Source organism: Clarias gariepinus, chromosome 13, assembly GCF_024256425.1.
Source record: "Clarias gariepinus isolate MV-2021 ecotype Netherlands chromosome 13, CGAR_prim_01v2, whole genome shotgun sequence".
NCBI classification, from domain to species: domain Eukaryota; kingdom Metazoa; phylum Chordata; class Actinopteri; order Siluriformes; family Clariidae; genus Clarias; species Clarias gariepinus.
Genome location: NC_071112.1, coordinates 13,459,982 through 13,480,412, shown reverse-complemented (window position 1 = coordinate 13,480,412; position 20,431 = coordinate 13,459,982). Strand labels below are relative to the sequence as shown.

The following is a 20,431-nucleotide window of genomic DNA, read 5'->3' as shown; positions in this document are numbered from 1 at the left end:
ACAATAATATTACTGTTGATCACTGGAAAGTGACTAAAAAATACACTTATTTGTTCTATCGCACTGAAATGTATTAGAAAAGTTTAAACACTATGGACAGCTTCGAAAGAAAAATTATCAGCCATGTGGACATTTGATTTGAAAAAGAATTCTAAGGGGTGTTTAACAGATAGCCTTTAAGAATCCCGACAAAGATGAACATTTGAAAGTTATTCTTTTGGCTGATGTGTCAAGAAGTGCTACTTTATGAGTGAAAGAAGTGTGTGTTCACAAAGAAATGAAAAAGAATCATGCTGATTATGTTTTGTAAATAAAATTATAATTTGCAAAAAAGTATTAACTTTTCCTATAAATAGAGAACTTTGGGACACCATATATTAAATATGTACTATGTTTTGTTTTTTACAGTTTGCAGAATCACCTAAATTCCATCATCCAGCTTATTTTTTTTTTAACAATTAGAACTGATGGTATTTGCCAAATTCTGACTAATAATAAAACAATCTTTAAACCATTATATATAATTTTATATAGCATTCTCATCGTTGGCTATTTTTGGTGTAGTTCTAGAAATTTTAGTGCGTCAATCAAAATGATCAAAGCTGGTCAGTTTATCAAAGATAATATGCCTATAAACAATAATCAGTCAGAATCTAATGTATTTTTAATAAACATGCGGGTAGATCTTTCTGACATAATTCTTGTGATTACAATGCAGAACAATTAAAAATTAACTGTAATCTACCAAGGAAATAAGAAACAGTAATCTTGATTAAAAATGAATCATTGGTATGCTTACTTTGTAACGTGCAAATGAAGGAGAAAGAATGTATCTGCAATGACAGCAGCAAGCAGATCCTGACTGCACAGCTAAGAATATTACTACACCATTCCCTTCTCGTCTTACACCTGGAGTGTGGAGATGCTTATTTTTCTGTTCTGGATGAATAACTCATTTATTGTGATTTACTTGCAAGAAGGAAAAAGACACTCATGATTGTTCCTATTATTATAATTATATTATTTAATTTCCTTTCCTTTATTATTATAATTTCCTTTTCAAGATTGGTTTATACAGAACCCACCTGTAAGCATGCCTGAGGTTGAACTGTTGGTCAATTTGAAAGTGGACTGTCCCAGATACTAGCTATGAAACTTAAAATTAGCTGGTAAAGGGACTAAACAAGAGTTAAGGAAGTATTAATAGTGTACTAATATCTTACTTGCACAAAGCTGTAAAAAATATATATTAATGCAAACATTTTATCATAAAGCTAAAGCTAATTAAGGCTAATCTGTTTGTTTTCTGCATGTCTGTGTACAGACGACCAGGGTCTATTAAAATTGGTATACGTTATGGGAAACTACAAGATTTCTTTAAAAAAAAAAATATATATATATATATATATTAATGAACGGTTCAAAACTATTAAGCAAAGCTAGGCGATGGGAACTCTTCTTATACAGATTTTTAAAAATACTTATGCAGACATGTACCAACTCTCAATGCGGTTCAAATGGGCTGAAAAAGCACAACCAGAGGGTGTGATTTTCACATTTTTTTGACAGTTGTGTAAAGCGGAACCAATCATTATTAATGCTTATAAATAACATTGCCCAGCATCTAATGATGGCTTTAATAAACATGGGTGGAAAGTTTAGAGGGACAACTCCTTTGGCTGCAGTACATGGATCCCTGACTGCAAAATACTTGAAACCCCCTGATGTAGAGTATCCCCCTCTGACAATCTATAATTTATGATGATGATTTTCCTCACAATCTAAATGCATTCTGTGCCAGATGCCCTAAGCCACTTTCAGCGGAATAACTTTTACCAAAGTAGTTTGATTCCCTGGAATGTAAAAACCTACACTTGTAGTCGTTACAGGTAAAAAAAGAAAAAATTCAGTCAACAATGATGTAAACAAAAGCACAGTCCACTTGCAGCAATAATTGCATATGTACATCTTAAATGCAAAATACAAATACGAAACAGATTTTCGGAGCTTTCTTAAAATATATTTTGTATTTTATATTATTTTTCTTTCTTTTTTTGTTTCAAGAGCATTATAGTCACGTGTTTGTGATGTATCCTTGGCAATAGTTTTGTTTGTAAGCAAATACTCTTATTTAAAATCTCTCCTAATCTGCACACACACACAAAATACTGGAATCCACAGGTGGGTCTTGACAGAAACAGGGACAGGTAAGGGAGAGTAGATAAACACTAATCAGGAAAGAGCAATTAAGTGTTCAGCACTCACAGTGCTGCATTCTGCTGTTTCTGTATTTTGGTGTAAACTGCATTTCAGGTTTCCAGCCTTTGCAGAAGTGTTATGTGGCCTCGGAGCTATTTGGATCCTGAGGTTTCCTCTTCCTCACTGAGGTCTCTGTAGGTCCCTCGCTGCTACCAGCACCAGGCTCAGTGACTGGGCTTCCTTCCTCCTCAGTAAAGTCCTCCTCTCCAGACATCCTCTCACTCTCGTTGTCCAGGTCAGATGCGTGCTTCTCCTCTGCCAGAGTGTCACCAACTTCATCCTCAGAGCCTTCATCTTTCTGAAGTACAACTGGACAAGCAGAGAAATGAGTGTGTTATATATGCAAAGTTGAAGTGCATTTCTAAGAGCAGAGCTGACGTTCAGTCAAAAAACAACAAAAACTTAATATATATCATTAAAACCCTAGCATATCAGGAAAACCGGATGACACCATTCTTACAAAATAAATGAGGAATAAACAGTTTGTATGTAACTACATTTTATTTTGGTTCCTATACAACTAGCTGAGTCTATAAACCTACTTTACATAAATTATACTGGATGTACACTTAATGTAAAATTAGGAAAAACAAACAAGACAAAAATTAATAATCCATATTCCAGTCTGCAGTCTGATCCTTCTAAAGTCTCTCCAGTCTCACCTTCTTGTTTTGTTTTTTTTAGTTTAATACTTTGTCAAAATCAAAGTTCACCTAAAATAAGTTGGTACAATGTGAAGCATTTAGTGAATTGACCTTTCTGCCAATTTTATTCATGCGAGGTTTGAATGCTGCTTTAGATGCAAAAGCAAAAAGATAGATTTTCTACTAACAAATGCTATGTCATAGATGTTGACAACTCAACTTCAGCCATAGTATAGGTACAAAATAATATTGTATTACATTAATACAGTAATATAATAGGCCCCTCCAACATTACTGACATGAAGAGCCAATAATTTAGTTTATGCTATAAATATGGGTTTGAGGAAGACTTTAATCTTCCTCAGAGCAGTTAGTAGGTCAATCAGTAGGTCAAATTTTAAATCAAAAGAAAATATTGAGATGATCTACAAATGTTCTGAGACCAAGATTAACTTCTACCAAAATCACTGACAGGCCAATGTGTGAAGAATGAAAGGATCGGCTTATCAGAGATAAAGCATGGTGGTGGTAGTTGTGGCTTGGGCTTGCACTGCTGCTTCTAGAACAAGCTCATTAATCCTTGATGATGTAACTTATAATGCAACGCAGATTGGAAAAAAAAAAAAAAAAAAAAAAAAAAAAATCGACAGAAACATTTGTCTGCACATTTACTATAAAATAGATCTAATCTAATCATACAGTACAGCAACACGGTGACCCAAAACACACTGCCAACACGACATAGTATTTCATCAGGAAAATAAATGGAAGGATTTACACTGGCCTGGTCAATCACAAGATATTCAAGCCTTTCCTTGCCTACTTCCAATTATGTTTTAACTTAGGTTTGGAAAATCCTTGTATGACATATTTGGAATAAAAACAATCAAATAAGGGTACAGCTTTACCAGGCAGACAAATTGTTCCCTGCAAGCATGCTATCATTTTAACACATAGTATAAATGATATTATCCATCTTACCAAACTTTTCCTCTTTGTACTTTGGCCTAGATGGACACATGCAGTCTGCGATCAGCACCAGCATCTGTTAAAATGCAGAAAAGATTTAACAGAGTACTATCAAAAGTTCTTTCTACAATGTAAAGTTCCAGTTCCACCCACTTTATTCCCAAATGTGCATTACAATAGGCAATGATTACACAACCAAGAGTTGTGTAACACAATTGCTGAACACCTTTATTTTCTTACATAATTCCTGATGCCGCAAGTCATTATCTCTTTACCAGTGGTAACAGAACTTGAATCAGATCTTTAAAACTGAGGAAATGACACAATTTCTCCCTAATGTTACTGCAGGTAAAAATGAAAAAAAAAAAAAAAAAATTACAAAGTGCACTTTTATAGGCCTGTAGCATGGAACGCTTTCACTTAACAATAGCACCAGTCACTCTATTTTTCATCTCAAGTAGGATTTAGGCAATTTTTACTTACCAGGCCGAGAAGAAGGCCCAGGAACAGTGTGACAATCGCAAAGATTACATAAGAGCCCCATGACGGAATGCCAAGAGTGTTCGTTAGGTATGTGTGGATTTGCTAAATTGGACAAAAAAAGATAATGAGAATGATTTTCTCATACAAAAACTAAACTCCCGAAAATATTACCATATTTTAAACTATATAATAATCTCTAACTAAATGATTATCAAACTAAGGTAATTATAATTTAATTAAGCATCGCTATATCACAGCACAGTTCTATTTGATTCCCTAACCTTACTAAATTTCATTAAGAAACAATAAAGTTATTACTAAATTAAGTCATCACTTAAAACACATCTTTTTACTCTTGCTTTCAACTCAGTTTAATTTGCTGACCGATATTCCTGAGTTTTATTAAAACTGATACTAATTTTTTTTTGTGATGTAACCTATTCTTGTTAGCCTGTGTACAGCACTTTGGCTGACCTTGTTGTTTTTTAAAGTGCTCTATAAATAAAGTTGGATTGGATTGGATTAATTCTCATACCAGTAATGACTTTTCCCCACTATAACATGCCTCATGTTACAAAATCCTCAAATAAAATTCATCATACCCGTATCCACACAGAGAGACGAAACAAACCAGCCATTCCGGACATCCTGAAATAAACAAATTATTCTTAAACAATAGGAAAAATAGCACGATTGGCTTTAGATTTGTTAAAAACACATCTTGGAGCTCTGTTGATTTAAAATACTGAGAACCTTTGAGTGCTGAACATGCATGGATCAGCCATAACATTAAAACCATTGCCCTAATATTGTAAGGGGAATATTGTGATATTGTAGGGGCCAGGGGTAGCTCAGTGGTTAAGGCATTGGACTATGGTTTGGAAGATCCCAGGTTCAAACCCCACAACCACCAAGTTGCCACTGTTGGGCCCTTGAGCAAGGCCCTTAACCCTCAACTGCTCAGACGTATAATGAGATAAAAATGTTAGTCGCTCTGGATAAGAGCGTCTGCCAAATGCCTAAATGTAAGGGACCGCCTTGCGCTGCAAAAAAGCCGTGACCTGTCGAGGAATAGATTTCACAAAACCTCTGAAGGTGTGCTGCAGATCCTTCAAGTCCTGTAAATTGAGCTGCCAGGGTTTGGACTTGTTTGTCTGGGACATCCCACAGATGTTGAATCAGATTTAGAGCTGTAGAATTTGAAAGCACCTTCAAAGTTTGCCCCTTTATCATGTTCCTCAAACCATTCCTTGACATTTTTGTATGGAACCCTCAAAAGAAGACCACTGCCTTTAAGAAACACTGTTTCCATGAAGGGTGTACATGGTCTGGAACAATGTTTAGGCAAGTCGTGCACATCAAAGTAAGATCCACCTTTGTGTCAAGATCCAAGTTTCCCAGTAGAACATTGCCCAAAACATCAATCCGCTTTCAACTGTCTGCCTTCTTCCCATAATGCATTGTGGTGCCATTTCTTTTACATACAAGTGATGCCCTCAGCTAATCATCTTTACACGGCTCTGTGGTACAGTTTACTGACTTGGGTGCTTAATTAGTTAAAGTAGTTTTGTTTGTAACCCCATTTAATGGTGAATTTTGACACCTCGCTATCATGTCCGACATTTACTTTTTTCAGCAATTTGTGCTTTAGTACCTCTTCTCTGGGATAGGACATGACCTTTTACATATCGTTCCTAACTTTGAGAACTGCGTGTTAACTTAGAACTAAAAACTGTAATACGATAATCAATGTCATTCTTTTTACTTGTTAATGGTTTTAATGTTATGGCTGATCATTGTATATAACGTAAAACACAAAGGGTGTGTATGCTTTACAAGAAAGATGATGGCGATTTCCACCCTGGCAGGGGCTCCACAGCTTCCCATTTCTTTTGAACAATGTATGCTTGGATGTCCTCAATGGTTCGTGATGACATGTATTTTCTGAAATGTCCTTCTTTAGCACTGCAATAGACAGGGGAAGAGCACTTGACCACAGACTATAAAACAATACATGATGATATTAGACAGAGAGGCAGCCAAACTGATGTAAACTGAAAACAAAATAGACTGATGACTGATCTCCTAAGGAGAGCAATCCAATTATGTATTGTTTTTACTCTCTGTGAACACATTATATGCTACCTGACAACTGTCTTGATTTTACACAAACAGTAACTAATTTCAAGTTCCCCATACTGAAACTGAAAAATTAAAGATTTATTCATGGCTGTGAGTGCCAAATAATAATAGGGCTGAGTCCCAAATCCTATAACGCACATGAATTATTACTGCTGCAACACTTAATAACATTCTATGCCAATAAAAAACATTTTTAAAACAGGTTGGATTTTTTTTTTCTTCTTTTAATCATTTAGCCGTGAAAAATATTTTGACACGGGGTCTTCATTTAAAAAAAATAATAAAATAAAAATTCTGATGCAGAGAAAGTCATAAAAACACTTTAACACTCTTTTTTTTGGATTATATAATGGTATGTTATGGCTGAAGGCATCACACCCATACTATATTCAGAAATACAGCACAAGCTCTAGTGTGATATTTCTTTTACAAAACAGTTCCACACACATTGATATCAACAGATTCTGATTTGTTGCTTTATTAATCCAGTTATTTTACTTCGCCAACACATATCCTTCCACGACTGGAGGAACTAATGATGTGGTGGATATATCTATAGATTTTATACATTTCTCTTTATATTCCCACTTACTCCTCTTAAAAATATCAGATTAGTTAACTTCTGGCTTATGTATCAATCTGCGTCTCAGGTGCTCTAATAACCATGAATTACACTAGGGTCAGTCGCCAGTGGCCAAAAAAAACATGTCTGATAACGTTATGTCATCTTAAAAACACTCTAAATACATTGTTCAAGATATTCCGGATCGCCTCTGAACCATCAGTGTTCTTTTATTTATCGCTACAAAGCTAACTAACACAAGGCTGACTTAAATCCTACAACCTACAGCACATGATTATCTGAAAGACAATATTATTAAATGAGGCAGCCTTCTTTTAAAGAGGTTTTGCAACTAAAGTAAAAGTGAATAGTATTATCAGGATCAGACAGGATCTCTGGAGACTTACTGAAAGATAGTCGGTAATGAGGTGACCAGAAAGCGCCCACTCAGGCCTGCAGAACAGAGCAACACAGGACAGAAGAGAATGTTATTGCAGAGATTTTATATACACACACACACATACATAGATACACTCACACACACACACACACACACACACACACACACACACATTATATATATAATGTATATTTATGTACAGTATGTGCAGAGGGTGCAGTGCAGCTGCAAGTCATACAGGCTCGTCTCCCGAGAGTAGGAGTTTTACACTACTTCAACAGCAGAACTGTAATAGGAGCAAAGTAACTCTTTTTATCATGAACTGTAGCAGAGGTCTTATTTTCACCCAACAGGTGATCTGCTGGTCTCCTCAGACATTCATCTTATACAAGCAGTATGTAAGAGACAACCATAAAGAAACAGTGTGACTTGGAGTTGGTTATTTGCAGGAGCACAATAAAAAGAAAACTCTTTTTTTTTTTTTATTTCTTGGTTCACACAACGTGTACACACAACTTGCTTGATGGTTTCTTACTGAAGAAGGCTTTATTTGTAATACATATACAGTGTGATGGTGCTGGGGCTTGCCCCATCCTTCCAAACAGTAACCCAGGGCACTACTCATCGTTCTGGCATACGACATAGCTAAATCAAAAGAATGGAAACAAGGTTTGCTGTTACAAGAAAATAAATGACAACAGTGCAGTGTAGCCTGTTATTTTTATATATTTTTTTTAAATAATGAACACTGCATCATTTTAACCATCTAGAGTTGCATTTAATGTTGTGTTAGGACAAGTGTGCTATTATAAACCTCCAGGCCACCACACCACTATTAGAGCTGTAGTGCAAGAAAAAAATAAATCAACACCTTCTGAACAATCAAGATTCCATTATTCTGGAATCAACATACTGGGGAATGTACATAATATACTGCAGAATAGGTAAGAGCCTACCATTGGATAATAAATGCAGGGTTTAATACATTTGACCTGATAATAACTCATTTAAGCCTAACTGATGCAGTGAGTAACTTTTGATTTCTTAAACAACCATGTCAGAAGACATTATCTGGTCATGGGAAAAATTTACTTTGTTTGAGAAATGTCAAATTATTGGCCTGCATTAAGCAAAGAAAACAACTAAGGATAACTAATTAAGTTAAGAACTATCCAACAAATGATTCAAATTTGAAAGAATACTCGTGAACAATTATCTTCACGGAATAAATGCAGACTGAAAACAATTTTGAATGATTGTGAAGGTTTTTACAATGATTTTTTTACTTCCCTGATGGCACAGCCATTTTCCAAAGTGACAATTTTAGAATTCACAGGCTCAAATTGTGAAAGAGAGGCTCTGACCTTAACCCCATTGAAAGTCTTAGGGATGAGTCTGTTGAGACTTTATGCAGAAGCCCAACTCTTCCATCATCAATACAAGATCTTGGTTAAAAAAAAAAAAAAAAAAAAAAAAAAATGCAATTCTGGACGAAAATGCATGTTGACATTGCATAAACTTTGTAAAATGATGTTGCAAAAGTGACTTTTTTCTTCTTGGCTGGGCAGTGTTTTTATTTTCCCTTTGTTTTGCAAGTCTGAAGTCATCAGCCATCTTTTACTGCTGTTACAATTTGTGTGCCAAATATCATTAACTGTTCCCCTTCCCTGTCCTTCCCATTTCCCCTGGTTCTCCTCCCCCCAAGGTTATTCAGTGTCCTTTTGAAAGGTCGTTTTTAACATGCTATTGACCTGAGCTTTCTATTTTGGAGTAACTGTAAGTGGACTACACACTCACCAAGTAAGCTTTCCATTAACAACCATATGTTAACTTAAAAACTATAACTAAAACCAGGTTATAAACATTGAGATTTCTTTCAACATACTATATTCCATAGTAAGTTCTATCTGTAGGTGCATTTACCCAAAAAATCTGAATAATAGCCAAACTGGAATAAAAATGCATCATGTAAACACGTCAGTCAGAACAGCCTGACCGGATCGGAATAAAGTTTTATTCTGAATGAGAGGGAAGGTGTAAACCTTCGTTAATATATTCAATTTTTAAATATTAGGCAGGTAGACATTTGTTTTGATTGTTTTTCTTTTGTTGGAATAGATCCTTTCTGCACATGTTTGCCCAACGTGGGGTAATATTACGTACTGTAATATGACTGAGTTTCTCAGAAATGAGTGTCAAGCTGGCAACCCTGTGAATAACTGCCACTAAAAGACAAACATACTATATACTAGTGATGCACCGAAATGAAAATTCTGGGCTGAAACCGAAAAACGCAGAATGCACTTGGCCGAAAACCGAAAATGAAACCGAAAATAGCTTCTTTTAAAAACTTTAAAACATTTTAAAAGACACTTACTCTATATTTGCATTGTTATAGTTAAATAAATATAGTATAAATAAATAAATAAAAACACCACGTCATTTCAGCAGGCAGTATTTTGTGGAGAAAAGAGCATATAACCTTGTCCCAATTTTCCCCTCAGAGTGTAAAAGGGTTAAACATCCGAATCTGGCAACACAGTCGCATAGTTAAGTAGCTGTGCTGCTGCCTCGGAGGCCTGTACGGTATTATTATCCTTTTGTATTATGTATTTATTTTATTCCAAGGTGTCTCTTGAACCAAGAGAAAACTACATAACCAACCTGGTTGTTGTGTGACATCTACATTTCCCACTGATAATCCCAGACTGGGGCTCAGTTTGGCGAAAGCCTCCCAGTCCGCTTGAATGTGCTGACACGCTGGACACCACGGGGCGTAGCTGTGGGCAAACAAACAAACAGCACCGTTAGCACTAGCTGGACATGTTCTCAGGTAACACCAGGAAGCGCTGTGCAGAATAATGCAATGGTACCCTCACAAGCGCTAAACTAGCTAATATGCACACGTGGGACTTTATATTAGCTAGTCATGTATGCTAATATAACGTTATAGTGCTTCATGGACATAATGACATATGCAGTGAAACGTATTAATGGTATAATAATGCACACACGACTTCCGCTTTTTTTGCAGAGATAAATGGGAGCACAGTGGGCGTGTCGTGTCAAAATCTAAAGCTGTCGATTATTTCAAAACCTGCAATTTAATCACTTTAATACTGATTAATCAGACTTTGTGAAACTACTTACAATTTTAACATCCACTCGCCCTCGAGAATAAGTGTCCAGTTTGAGTCAGCCACTGTCAACACGCTGCTCTCGGTCTGAGCACTGACAATATTTAGCTGGGCTATTAAAACAATTAAAATAGAACCGAACCATATCATATTTCTTAAAAGCTTTAGCTCTTGTGATCGCTTCTGTCCCGCCATATTGGCAGCTAACATTCCTGTATGATAGTCAGAGACCTGAAATGCCTCGCCCTCCTTTTTTTAAGGTAGACCGTAGTGTCAGTATTACACGCCTTCCGCGAATTTCTGGTTACTTTGGCACTGAATATGGTGGCATCTGGTTGGTTGTAATGGCTCCCATCTCTTGTTTGTCAGCAGAATGTCCCGCCTAAGCTTCTCTAAACGCGCCACTTTCTGTTTAAATTCGCCAATAGTTTTACAGACCCCGCCCTCGTCCGCCTTCGATTAGCTACAAAAATGATTGACGTTTTTTGTTAGCGCACACAGGCAAGTCTTTCTACCAGTATATATGACGTAATAGCATGATCCGAAATTCAAGTCGCTGAGCTGTTTAACATTTTTTTAAAATTCTTTTTTAAAAAGTAGGCCTATTTTGACGACTACTTTTGTATTACTGTGGTTAGTTTGCATGGGGAACTCACAATTCACCACAAAAAGAGCATATTGGTTAAACATTTCTTAGTAATAAATGTATAGTCATTTTAAATGCTGAATGTTTAATTAAACAAAGATTAAAATAATTGTTTAATGCAAAAAACTTTTAAAATGTTTAAAGGTAATGATAATAATTGTTTAAAAATCATAAAAAATCTCCAAACATTTCCAAAAGGTGTACTCAAACACAGGTGTACTAGAGGTAATATTAATATTTGAGGAATAACAGATGACAACATGAAAAGAAAAAGGTGCAAAAGGACAGATTCTGCACAAAATCAGTGCTTCTGTTTTTTTGCGCAACACCTCAAATCATGCACACCTCAAAACTTGAAAAATTCCATATGCCTGCATCATATTTAATTTGTACATTACGCAGCCCGAGTTTGATACTGCTTTTATACAACAGTTCCACAAACACCATATTATTAACAGATTATGACCAGTGTTTGGTGTACTTGTCAGGGTAAGAGTATTGTTGGTGAAATTGTTACCGGTAGTATGTAGCTAAAAGCTGAGGAGAATAATTTGCAGAGATGCTGAACAGTCCTGTAAATCTTGTAAGTTTCTTCTTATATTTCCCCTTATTAGGGTTTAAAATGTCAACTCAAATTCTGGTTTCTGGATTTAAATTACAAATAGTGTTAAATGGAAAGTTAGTACACGAGGGGTGCACAATTACTTGTTTAACAAACCAGGTTGTGTCCTTGATTAGGGGTTACAGAGGAATCTGTTATTTAGCTTAGTGTTAGAAGGTAGTTAGCTTTGTAGCTCAACTTAGCCAGAAATAAAAACAATTAAGAAATACTCAATAAGCAATTATTAAGTAGAAAAAGTGTTTAAATAACATAACATTGTCAGATGAGTTCTGAATGTGGGGTTTGGCATGTAGCTGCTCTCTGCAGATTGTACCAACCAACTTTCACCTATTCTGCAACTGACAATTGGTGTAATTACTGGCTGTAGAACGCCTGGGATGTGAGGTGATACATACAGTTAAACATCCCAATGCAGTTACCATCTATTATTACCAGTAATTGAAAGTCTCTTGATATACAGTGGTGTGAAAAACTATTTTCTATTTTCCCTGATTTCTTATTATTTTGCATGTTTGTCACACAAAATGTTTCTGATCATCAAACACATTTAACTAGTAGTCAAAGATAACACAAGTAAACACAAAATGCAGTTTTTAAATGATGGTTTTTATTATTTAGGGAGAAAAAAATCCAAATCTACATGGCCCTGTGTGAAAGAATAATTGCCCCCTGAACCTAATAACTGGTTGGGCCACCCTTAGCAGCAATAACTGCAATCAAGCGTTTGCGATAACTTGCAACGAGTCTTTTACAGCGCTCTGGAGGAATTTTGGCCCACTCATCCTTGCAGAATTGTTGTAATTCAGCTTTATTTGAGGGTTTTCTAGCATGAACTGCCTTTTTAAGGTCATGCCACAACATCTCAATAGGATTCAGGTCAGGACTTTGACTAGGCCACTCCAAAGTCTTCATTTTGTTTTTCTTCAGCCATTCAGAGGTGGATTTGCTGGTGTGTTTTGGGTCATTGTCCTGCTGCAGCACCCAAGATCACTTCAGCTTGAGTTGACAAACAGATGGCCGGACATTCTCCTTCAGGATTTTTTGGTAGACAGTAGAATTCATGGTTCCATCTATCACAGCAAGCCTTCCAGGTCCTGAAGCAGCAAAACAACCCCAGACCATCACACTACCACCACCATATTTTACTGTTGGTATGATGTTCTTTTTCTGAAATGCTGTGTTACTTTTACGCCAGATGTAACGGGACACACACCTTCCAAAAAGTTCAACTTTTGTCTCGTCGGTCCACAAGGTATTTTCCCAAAAGTCTTGGCAATCATTGAGATGTTTTTTAGCAAAATTGAGACGAGCCTTAATGTTCTTTTTATTTACAAGGTGGTTTGCGACTTGTAAATCTGCCATGCAAGCTGTTTTTGCCCAGTCTCTTTCTTATGGTGGATTCGTGAACACTGACCTTATTGAGGCAAGTGAGGCCTGCAGTTCTTTAGATGTTGTCCTGGGGTCTTTTGTGGCCTCTCGGAGTTGTCTCTGCGCTCTTGGGGTAATTTTGGTCGGCCGGCCACTCCTGGGAAGGTTACCACTGTTCCATGTTTTTGCCATTTGTGGATAATGGCTCTCACTGTGGTTCGCTGGAGTCCCAAAGCTTTAGAAATGGCTTTATAACCTTTACCAGACTGATAGATCTCAATTACTTTTGTTCTCATTCGTTTTCTGAATTTCTTTGGATCTTGGCATGATGTCTAGCTTTTGAGGTGCTTTTGGTCTACTTCTCTGTGTCAGGTAGCTCCTATTTAAGTGATTTCTTGATTAAAACAGGTGTGGCAATAATCAGGCCTAGTGGTGACTACAGAAATTAAACTCAGGTGTGATAAACCACAGTTAAGTTATTTTTTAACAAGGGGGGCAATCACTTTTTCACACAGGGTCATGTAGATTTGGAGTTTTTTTTCTCCCTTAATAACATAAACCTTCATTTAAAAACTGCATTTTGTGTTCAATTATGTTATCTTAGACTAATAGTTAAGGGTTTTTGATGAGCAGAAACATTTAAGTGTGACAAACATGCAAAAGAATAAGAAATCAGTAAGGGGGCAAATAGTTTTTCACACCACTGTAGATAACTAACTCTTTTATAGTCTAAGTTAATATGTGTTAATAAAAATATCTTTTCATTATTTACCACATGTAGCAGAAATGTAAAAATGATTTTTAAATGTTATAAAGCATTGCCACTGTTTTCGAATCTGCTTATTACTCCAAAAATATTTATATTTATTTGGATTTAAACCCAAGGTGAAAAATGGTGTAAACCAGAATGTTTTTTTATGTGCTATAGTAAAAAACAGAGAAAGAAGCTCCAGCACTGACTGATGCCAGCATTAATCTAAACTAAAGATTTCCCACCCATACGTATTGTATTTCTTTGTACCAGCAAAACAAATAAATTTCTGGTCATTGTAAATGCATTGTGTTTAAATCCATTGCATGAACATGGTCCTTCATAGTCCAGGGAACATCATATCTGACTGATCAGTCATGCCCAGCTGAAAGTAAAAACCTTTTATGCACATGACTATTTTTTTTGCGTCTAACATGATCCCAGTCCCACTGCACATCTCCAGTGTCAGACAGATCATATGAGTTTCCACTTCAAACAAGCAGATAGACAGACAGAGATATAGGATCATATCAAAGTTCATATGCTTTTATATTTTTAGGACACTTTACTTCTTTTATTCTGAAAAATGTATTTGGTTGCATTCCTAAAATATATTATAACTGGATATTCTGAGCACATAAACACTTTTATTAGATTGTTCTATTGAATTTTATATATATTTTCTGATCTGATCCAATGACACATACAGCTAGGGATGTTACTGTGGCATGGGTTCATGATTAGTCACACTGTATGACTAGGTGGTCATTTCACTGTTAAAATGTTGGAATGACAAATGATGACAACACAGGACATTTAAGTAAAATTTATTTCTCAACCACTTTTTTATTTTCTTTTGTTAGTCCTGTGATAATTTTTTTCAGGAATTGAAACCCTGGAGGTACAAGGCCACAGTGCTAACCACTACGCCACTGTGCCACCAAGGAAAGGCATATACATTATAATTACTCGTTTTTCCTGATGAGCAAGCCAGGGGCGAAGGTGGCAAAGAAAAACCTTCTTTGATGACAATTGGAAAAATCCTCAAGAGAAACCAGATTCAACAGAGAACCAATTCTCATTTGGTAATATCAGATAGCAGGGATTGAGTTGTGGGTATCCTCTGCAATATGAGCCTGAAAATTTTGTATAAAGAGAAGGGTGTTTAAGTTAATATGAAGTCCACTTTTGTTGTTGGATTCTCAGGTATAAAACTGTTTGTGGGAATTTTAGTCCTACTGAGTGACTGCATTCACAATCAGAGAAGAACTTTTTGCATCAGCTGTGTCCAGACCATTGTCATGATCAAGTAGAACCATCCCCAGTCACCACACGCTTCTCAAACAGACCACACAGGATCATCCTCAGCAGTGAGCCAGAGGCCTCCATTTGGCATTCTAAATAATACCATGGCAACAGTTTGAGAAGGGCCAAAATGTATGGGTGATGTATGGATGTAAAGGTCAGCTGTCCACATCCTTTTAACCATACAGTGTACTGTATATACAAAAATATATAAATACGTTGTATAAAGAATTTGTGCTAAACTGTAATCAAATGTGTCCTTTTTTCCACCAGCTTGTGTTTTTACTAGTCACTTATTACTATTATAGCATAAAAATGTGATACTGTAGTATATTTTAGACTAGGTTATCATACTGTGAACATTTGAGACCATAACACACTTATGCACAACACAAATCAGGTGGTGAAGAACCTTTCCAACAAGCCTCTGATATTTACATAATCTGGCAGCTTGTAAAGACCTGACTCTAGATATACTAAAAGGATATATGTACGGCATTAGTATTCCCAGCTAAAAATAATCTGTTTAAACACTTGCCAGTTGGGCGTATTTTGGTCAATCTGTAATATATAATCTAACGTAAATTCCAATAGCAGTGAAATGCCATCATTCTTTACAGGATAGAATATCATTTGCTTCCCAATTAGCGGCTTACCAGAAGTCACTGTTTGCTTGATAAAAAAAAGTTGCCATCTTGTGTAAGCACAAGAAGTTGCAAATTTTACAATTATTGAAATAAATTAAAAGAAATTCATGTCACCAAATGTTTGTGTGATAGTTATTATGTTGTTTGGTTTTAAAATGAGCAAGCATATGCCATTTTCACAGTTATTTTGACACTGTACCACTTATGCATGTGTGCATATTTTGAATGAAAACTAACCAGCATATGTGAATAATAAGAGCTTAACATGATAACAGTAACAACAAAAATATGACAACAATAACTACTACTACTACTACTACTACTGAAGGTCTAACTACTACTAAGTCAACATAATTCACTAAAATTTAGCTGATGGGATAATCCTTAAATAAAATGCTTTAAAATATATTTGACAGGGTGGTCTTTTCAATGGTAGTGTACAGTATATTCATTTCTTTTGCATATTACTTAATCCTGTGTACAGGATCGAGGGGCCTGGAGCATATTTCAAGTACCTAGGGGATGAGGTGGGGAACACCTTGGACAGGGTGCCAATCCATTGCAGGGCACACACACTATGGGCAATTTCGGATAACCTGCAAGTCTTTGGACTGTTTTGGAAACTCACCATGCACAGGAAGAACATGCAAAATCCAGTTACGCAGACCCGCAGTTGGAATTGGACCATCGACCATGGAGGTGTGAGACAATTACACAAAGCTAACCACTAAGCCACTGAGCCACCATTTACAGTATACAGTATTTTGAACACAAAAAGTGTATATTGTGTGATATATATTTGGATGATGGACAGGTTCCCAAACAAAACACATCTTTAAATATTTTATTATTTTAATGATTTTAAATGTTAATATAGTTGCAAGCAATGATGATCAAGCCCAAGGCACCTGTGCCATCACTGCTTGGGTGCACCAGAGCGACAGTTGGCACAGTGCATTTAAAGGGGACATACCAATACCCTCTCACTCTTACTCATCATCTTAACCGCTTTATCCTGTATTCAGGGTCGCGGGGACCTGGAGCCTATCCCAGGAGACTTAGGGTACAAGGCAGGGCACACCCTGGACAGGGTGCAATCTTTGGATCGTGGGAGGAAACCTGAGTACCCGGAGGAAACCCACCAAGGATAGGGAGAACATGCAAACTCCATGCACACAGAGACGGGAATCGAGCCCGGCCGGGAATCAAGCCCGGAATCTGGAGGTGCATACCAATACCATTATGACATATGTTAAGACCTTCAAAAAGCCCTGGATACTGAAAAAAAAAATCATACTATGATGTCACTTAATGTGATATCACTCAGTGTGATTTCACTATGATGTCACTCAATATGATGTCACTCAGGAATGGCAGCAGATTCCAACCTGTGTGCAGATTCTTGCATGTTAAGACCCCCCCCTCCCCCCAAAAAAAATCCTTGGAAGAACAAGATGTACATCAAACACACTAAACACTATGATGATATAAGATAAAAAAAACAACAACATGTAAACAGGTTGAGAAGCCAACATGGATTCATCAGTTCACCTCATGTTAAAGCAACCTTAGTAGACAACATTGTTCTGACTTTGGTTACTTATATACTTATATATATATATATATATACACTGTGGCTTAGTAGTTAGCACAGTTGCCTCGTCCCATCCAGGGTCCGAGTTCGAATCCCACTTCAGGGTCTGTGTGTATGGCCTGTTCTCCCTGTGCCTGGTGGGCTTTTCTCCTAGTACTCCGGTTTCCTCCGACAGTCCAAAGACATGCAGGTTTGAGGTTTCCTTCCACACTCCAAAGACATGCAGGTTTGAGGTTTCCTTCCACACTCCAAAGACATGCAGGTTTGAGGTTTCCTTCCACAGTCTAAAGACATGCAGGTTTGAAGTTTCCTTCCACACTCCAAAGACATTCGGTCAACTGGCGTTCCCGAATTGCTGGAGGTCCTATTACGGTTGTAAAAACAGAAATAAATACAGTGTCACCATTGGCGTCCATGGTCCCTAGTTGGACTACAGAGGTTCCTGGATGGATGGATGGTTATTTATACAGCCAAAGAGCAATAGTTATCCCACTAAAGCTGAAAGAAAGAAACATTCTGCTGGTTCAGGTGCCCCCGTATACTTATATTGATTAACACGTGGGATGAGTGCAGCCCTTTTCTCCCCTGTACACCGGTTGGGAGCTTTCCTCACCTTAGCTTTGTCCAAACGCACTAGGAGGCGCTGAATCCCAGCGAGCGAAGTGTTCGAGCGCTGAAGTGCCGCAAATGAGTCAATGTGCGGAGGCCACTCATGCTGCCTCCCCCTCCTTCACATTTACTCGCCATCATTCACCAGCGCGCTTCTTTCGCTCCTCATTTTTTACCTCTGCGGTCCGTCGGAATTCCCAGCGAGCTCCTTCCCAGGTTTAGAAAGCAGCAACAACATCATTAATAATCTTAAATCATGTTCGCGCGCGTGTAGATCTTGTCATTTTGTTGTAGTTGTTTTTCGCACAGCCCTCAGTCAGGGCTCTGAAAGAAGACAGAAGATCTCGCTCTCTCTCTCTCAGCTTGTTTTTTTTTTTTTTTGGCGTTTGTTTTTCTCTTCTTGGAGGTAAATGTGCATGCTGAATGGCCGGAGCACAGCCCGGGGTTCACGCGCTGCAGCTCAAGCCGGTGTGCGTACCGGAGAGTCTGAAGAAAGGCAGTCGCTTTATGAAATGGGACGAGGTAAGTCATGGACAGCGGCGTGTGCTGTCAGTCTCTGCGATTCCCCGCCGACTTGCATGAAAACAAAGCTACCAACTTCAACGATTTCGCCTTGATTGTGCGTCGTTCTTCGTCACCCCCTCTCTAAAAATAAGTAAATAATAAAAATAAACAAATATCAACTGTTCCGTTTAAACATCATAGCTTTAGGCAACTCATTCATCCGTTTCTCTGTGAGCTCTTAGTCAGCTCGATGCACTGAAATGATCATGTTATTTGTCTTGTTTTGATTTTTTTTTCAACCAGTCTGTACCATGATGCTTTAAATGTTATTGAAATCCTCGTGTCTGATGACTTTAATTTTTTTATTTTTAATATGTCCTATTCACACCTAAGTGGAGGAAAGAGGTGGATTTCCTTTAATCTCCATTTCAGAAATAACGGCATATCTGTTAAGATATAATAGTGTGGTATTGACTGGGAGATCCGCGCAGTCTGCTGTTGCTGTCGGTTGAGTAATTATTGGAGTGTAATGCAGTCCCTCAGTGCTGCACTGTTAATAACGGAGAAGCACTGAGGATGAGGATGCTGATCTGCTCACCTGTTGGTTCTTTGAAAAAGACACCGAAAAAAAACCCTCCATCACTTAACTCCAGAACTGCACAGAAAGACGCTCACGTGCGCAAGAACAATTTTATCTACAGCGTATCATCGCCATGTCATACTGACTGATTGACATTAATTACCATTTGTTTAGTTGATATGGATATAGACAGTAGAGGTATTTTATAAGGATGCACCAATACATCTTAATATTGGGCCCACAGCGTAGGTCATGCACGCAAACATACTGTTGAACATGATTTCTCTACATTAATCATTGTGTCCTGGTATTCCATAATTTTGGAGAGATTTAGCTCAATTACCAAGAGGATGACAGAGTTTGGGCATTGGTGGCTCAGTGGAAGGTCTGAGTTCAATTCCCACCGAATGTCCAAACCCAAGCCGCTGGATGCAGGGCCGGTCCCAAGCTTTAATAATATTGAAAGGTTGCATCAGAAAGGGCATCCGGTGTAAAAAACCCGTGCCAAGTGGTGTGCGTGTGTCCTCGACAGGAGCAGCTGAAAGACTAAGCACATCAACTAAAAGGATGACAATTTCACAAAATCCGTACTGTACCAATGGAAAAGTGGAAAAAGTGGTACTGCATCCCTAGCACTTGATGTTATCCATAATTTATGACTAACTAATAGAAACACACACAGACACACACACACACACACACACACACAGTGGGCACCAAACACTTAAAAATGAAAAATATATGCCTCTCTTCTCATGGTTACATGATAGCATCAGCGATGGTGCAACTACTGACATCTTTAGAGGAAACATAATACTACATATTGCTGCCATAATTCAATTCGAGTTTTTTAAAAGATAACAACAGTTGAAGTATGTATATTGTTTTTGGACCCATCTGTATACAGTACAATACAAGTATGAACAGTATGTGGATATATGTGTGCAAGTGAGTGTTTGTCCATATAAATTAGTGGTATTTAATTTCCACACCTAATTTCTAACATTTATATGAATAATCCAGCACTTCTTTCTTCTACAAAGAGCACCTTCACAAAGTAGTGACTAAATGTGATGCAGATGGTGCAACCCATTCATGCATGCTCATATCTTTCTGTGATCAACAACAGGAGGCATGTTCTTATGGTGAGCTGCACAATGTGAAACGCTGTTCAGATCTATTCTTCACTACACCCGCAAAATCTTACAG

General features: G+C 37.3%; 2 protein-coding genes across 4 annotated transcripts in view; one reads left to right on the top strand and one right to left on the bottom strand.

Annotated features, from left to right (window-relative positions):
- Nucleotides 1–1,004: 1,004 nt before the first annotated feature.
- On the bottom strand, nt 1,005–11,198 carry tmx4 (thioredoxin-related transmembrane protein 4). Its single transcript, XM_053509676.1, has 8 exons — nt 10,610–11,198; nt 10,124–10,239; nt 7,467–7,512; nt 6,192–6,320; nt 4,958–5,003; nt 4,356–4,457; nt 3,885–3,948; nt 1,005–2,568 (listed from the first exon to the last, which is right to left on the bottom strand). Exons 1-8 carry the CDS (start codon nt 10,804–10,806, stop codon nt 2,336–2,338), a joined length of 933 nt encoding a protein of 310 aa, XP_053365651.1. The 5' UTR covers nt 10,807–11,198; the 3' UTR covers nt 1,005–2,335.
- Nucleotides 11,199–18,258: 7,060 nt separating this feature from the next.
- LOC128535598 (1-phosphatidylinositol 4,5-bisphosphate phosphodiesterase beta-1) overlaps nt 18,259–20,431 on the top strand; it is a 49,258-nt gene continuing 47,085 nt past the window's right edge. For all 3 annotated transcript variants that reach the window (XM_053509602.1, XM_053509601.1, XM_053509603.1), the window contains exon 1: nt 18,259–18,660. In XM_053509602.1, the coding sequence (XP_053365577.1) occupies nt 18,562–18,660 (99 nt within the window). In that variant the 5' untranslated portion in view covers nt 18,259–18,561. The remainder of the gene's footprint in view (nt 18,661–20,431) is intronic.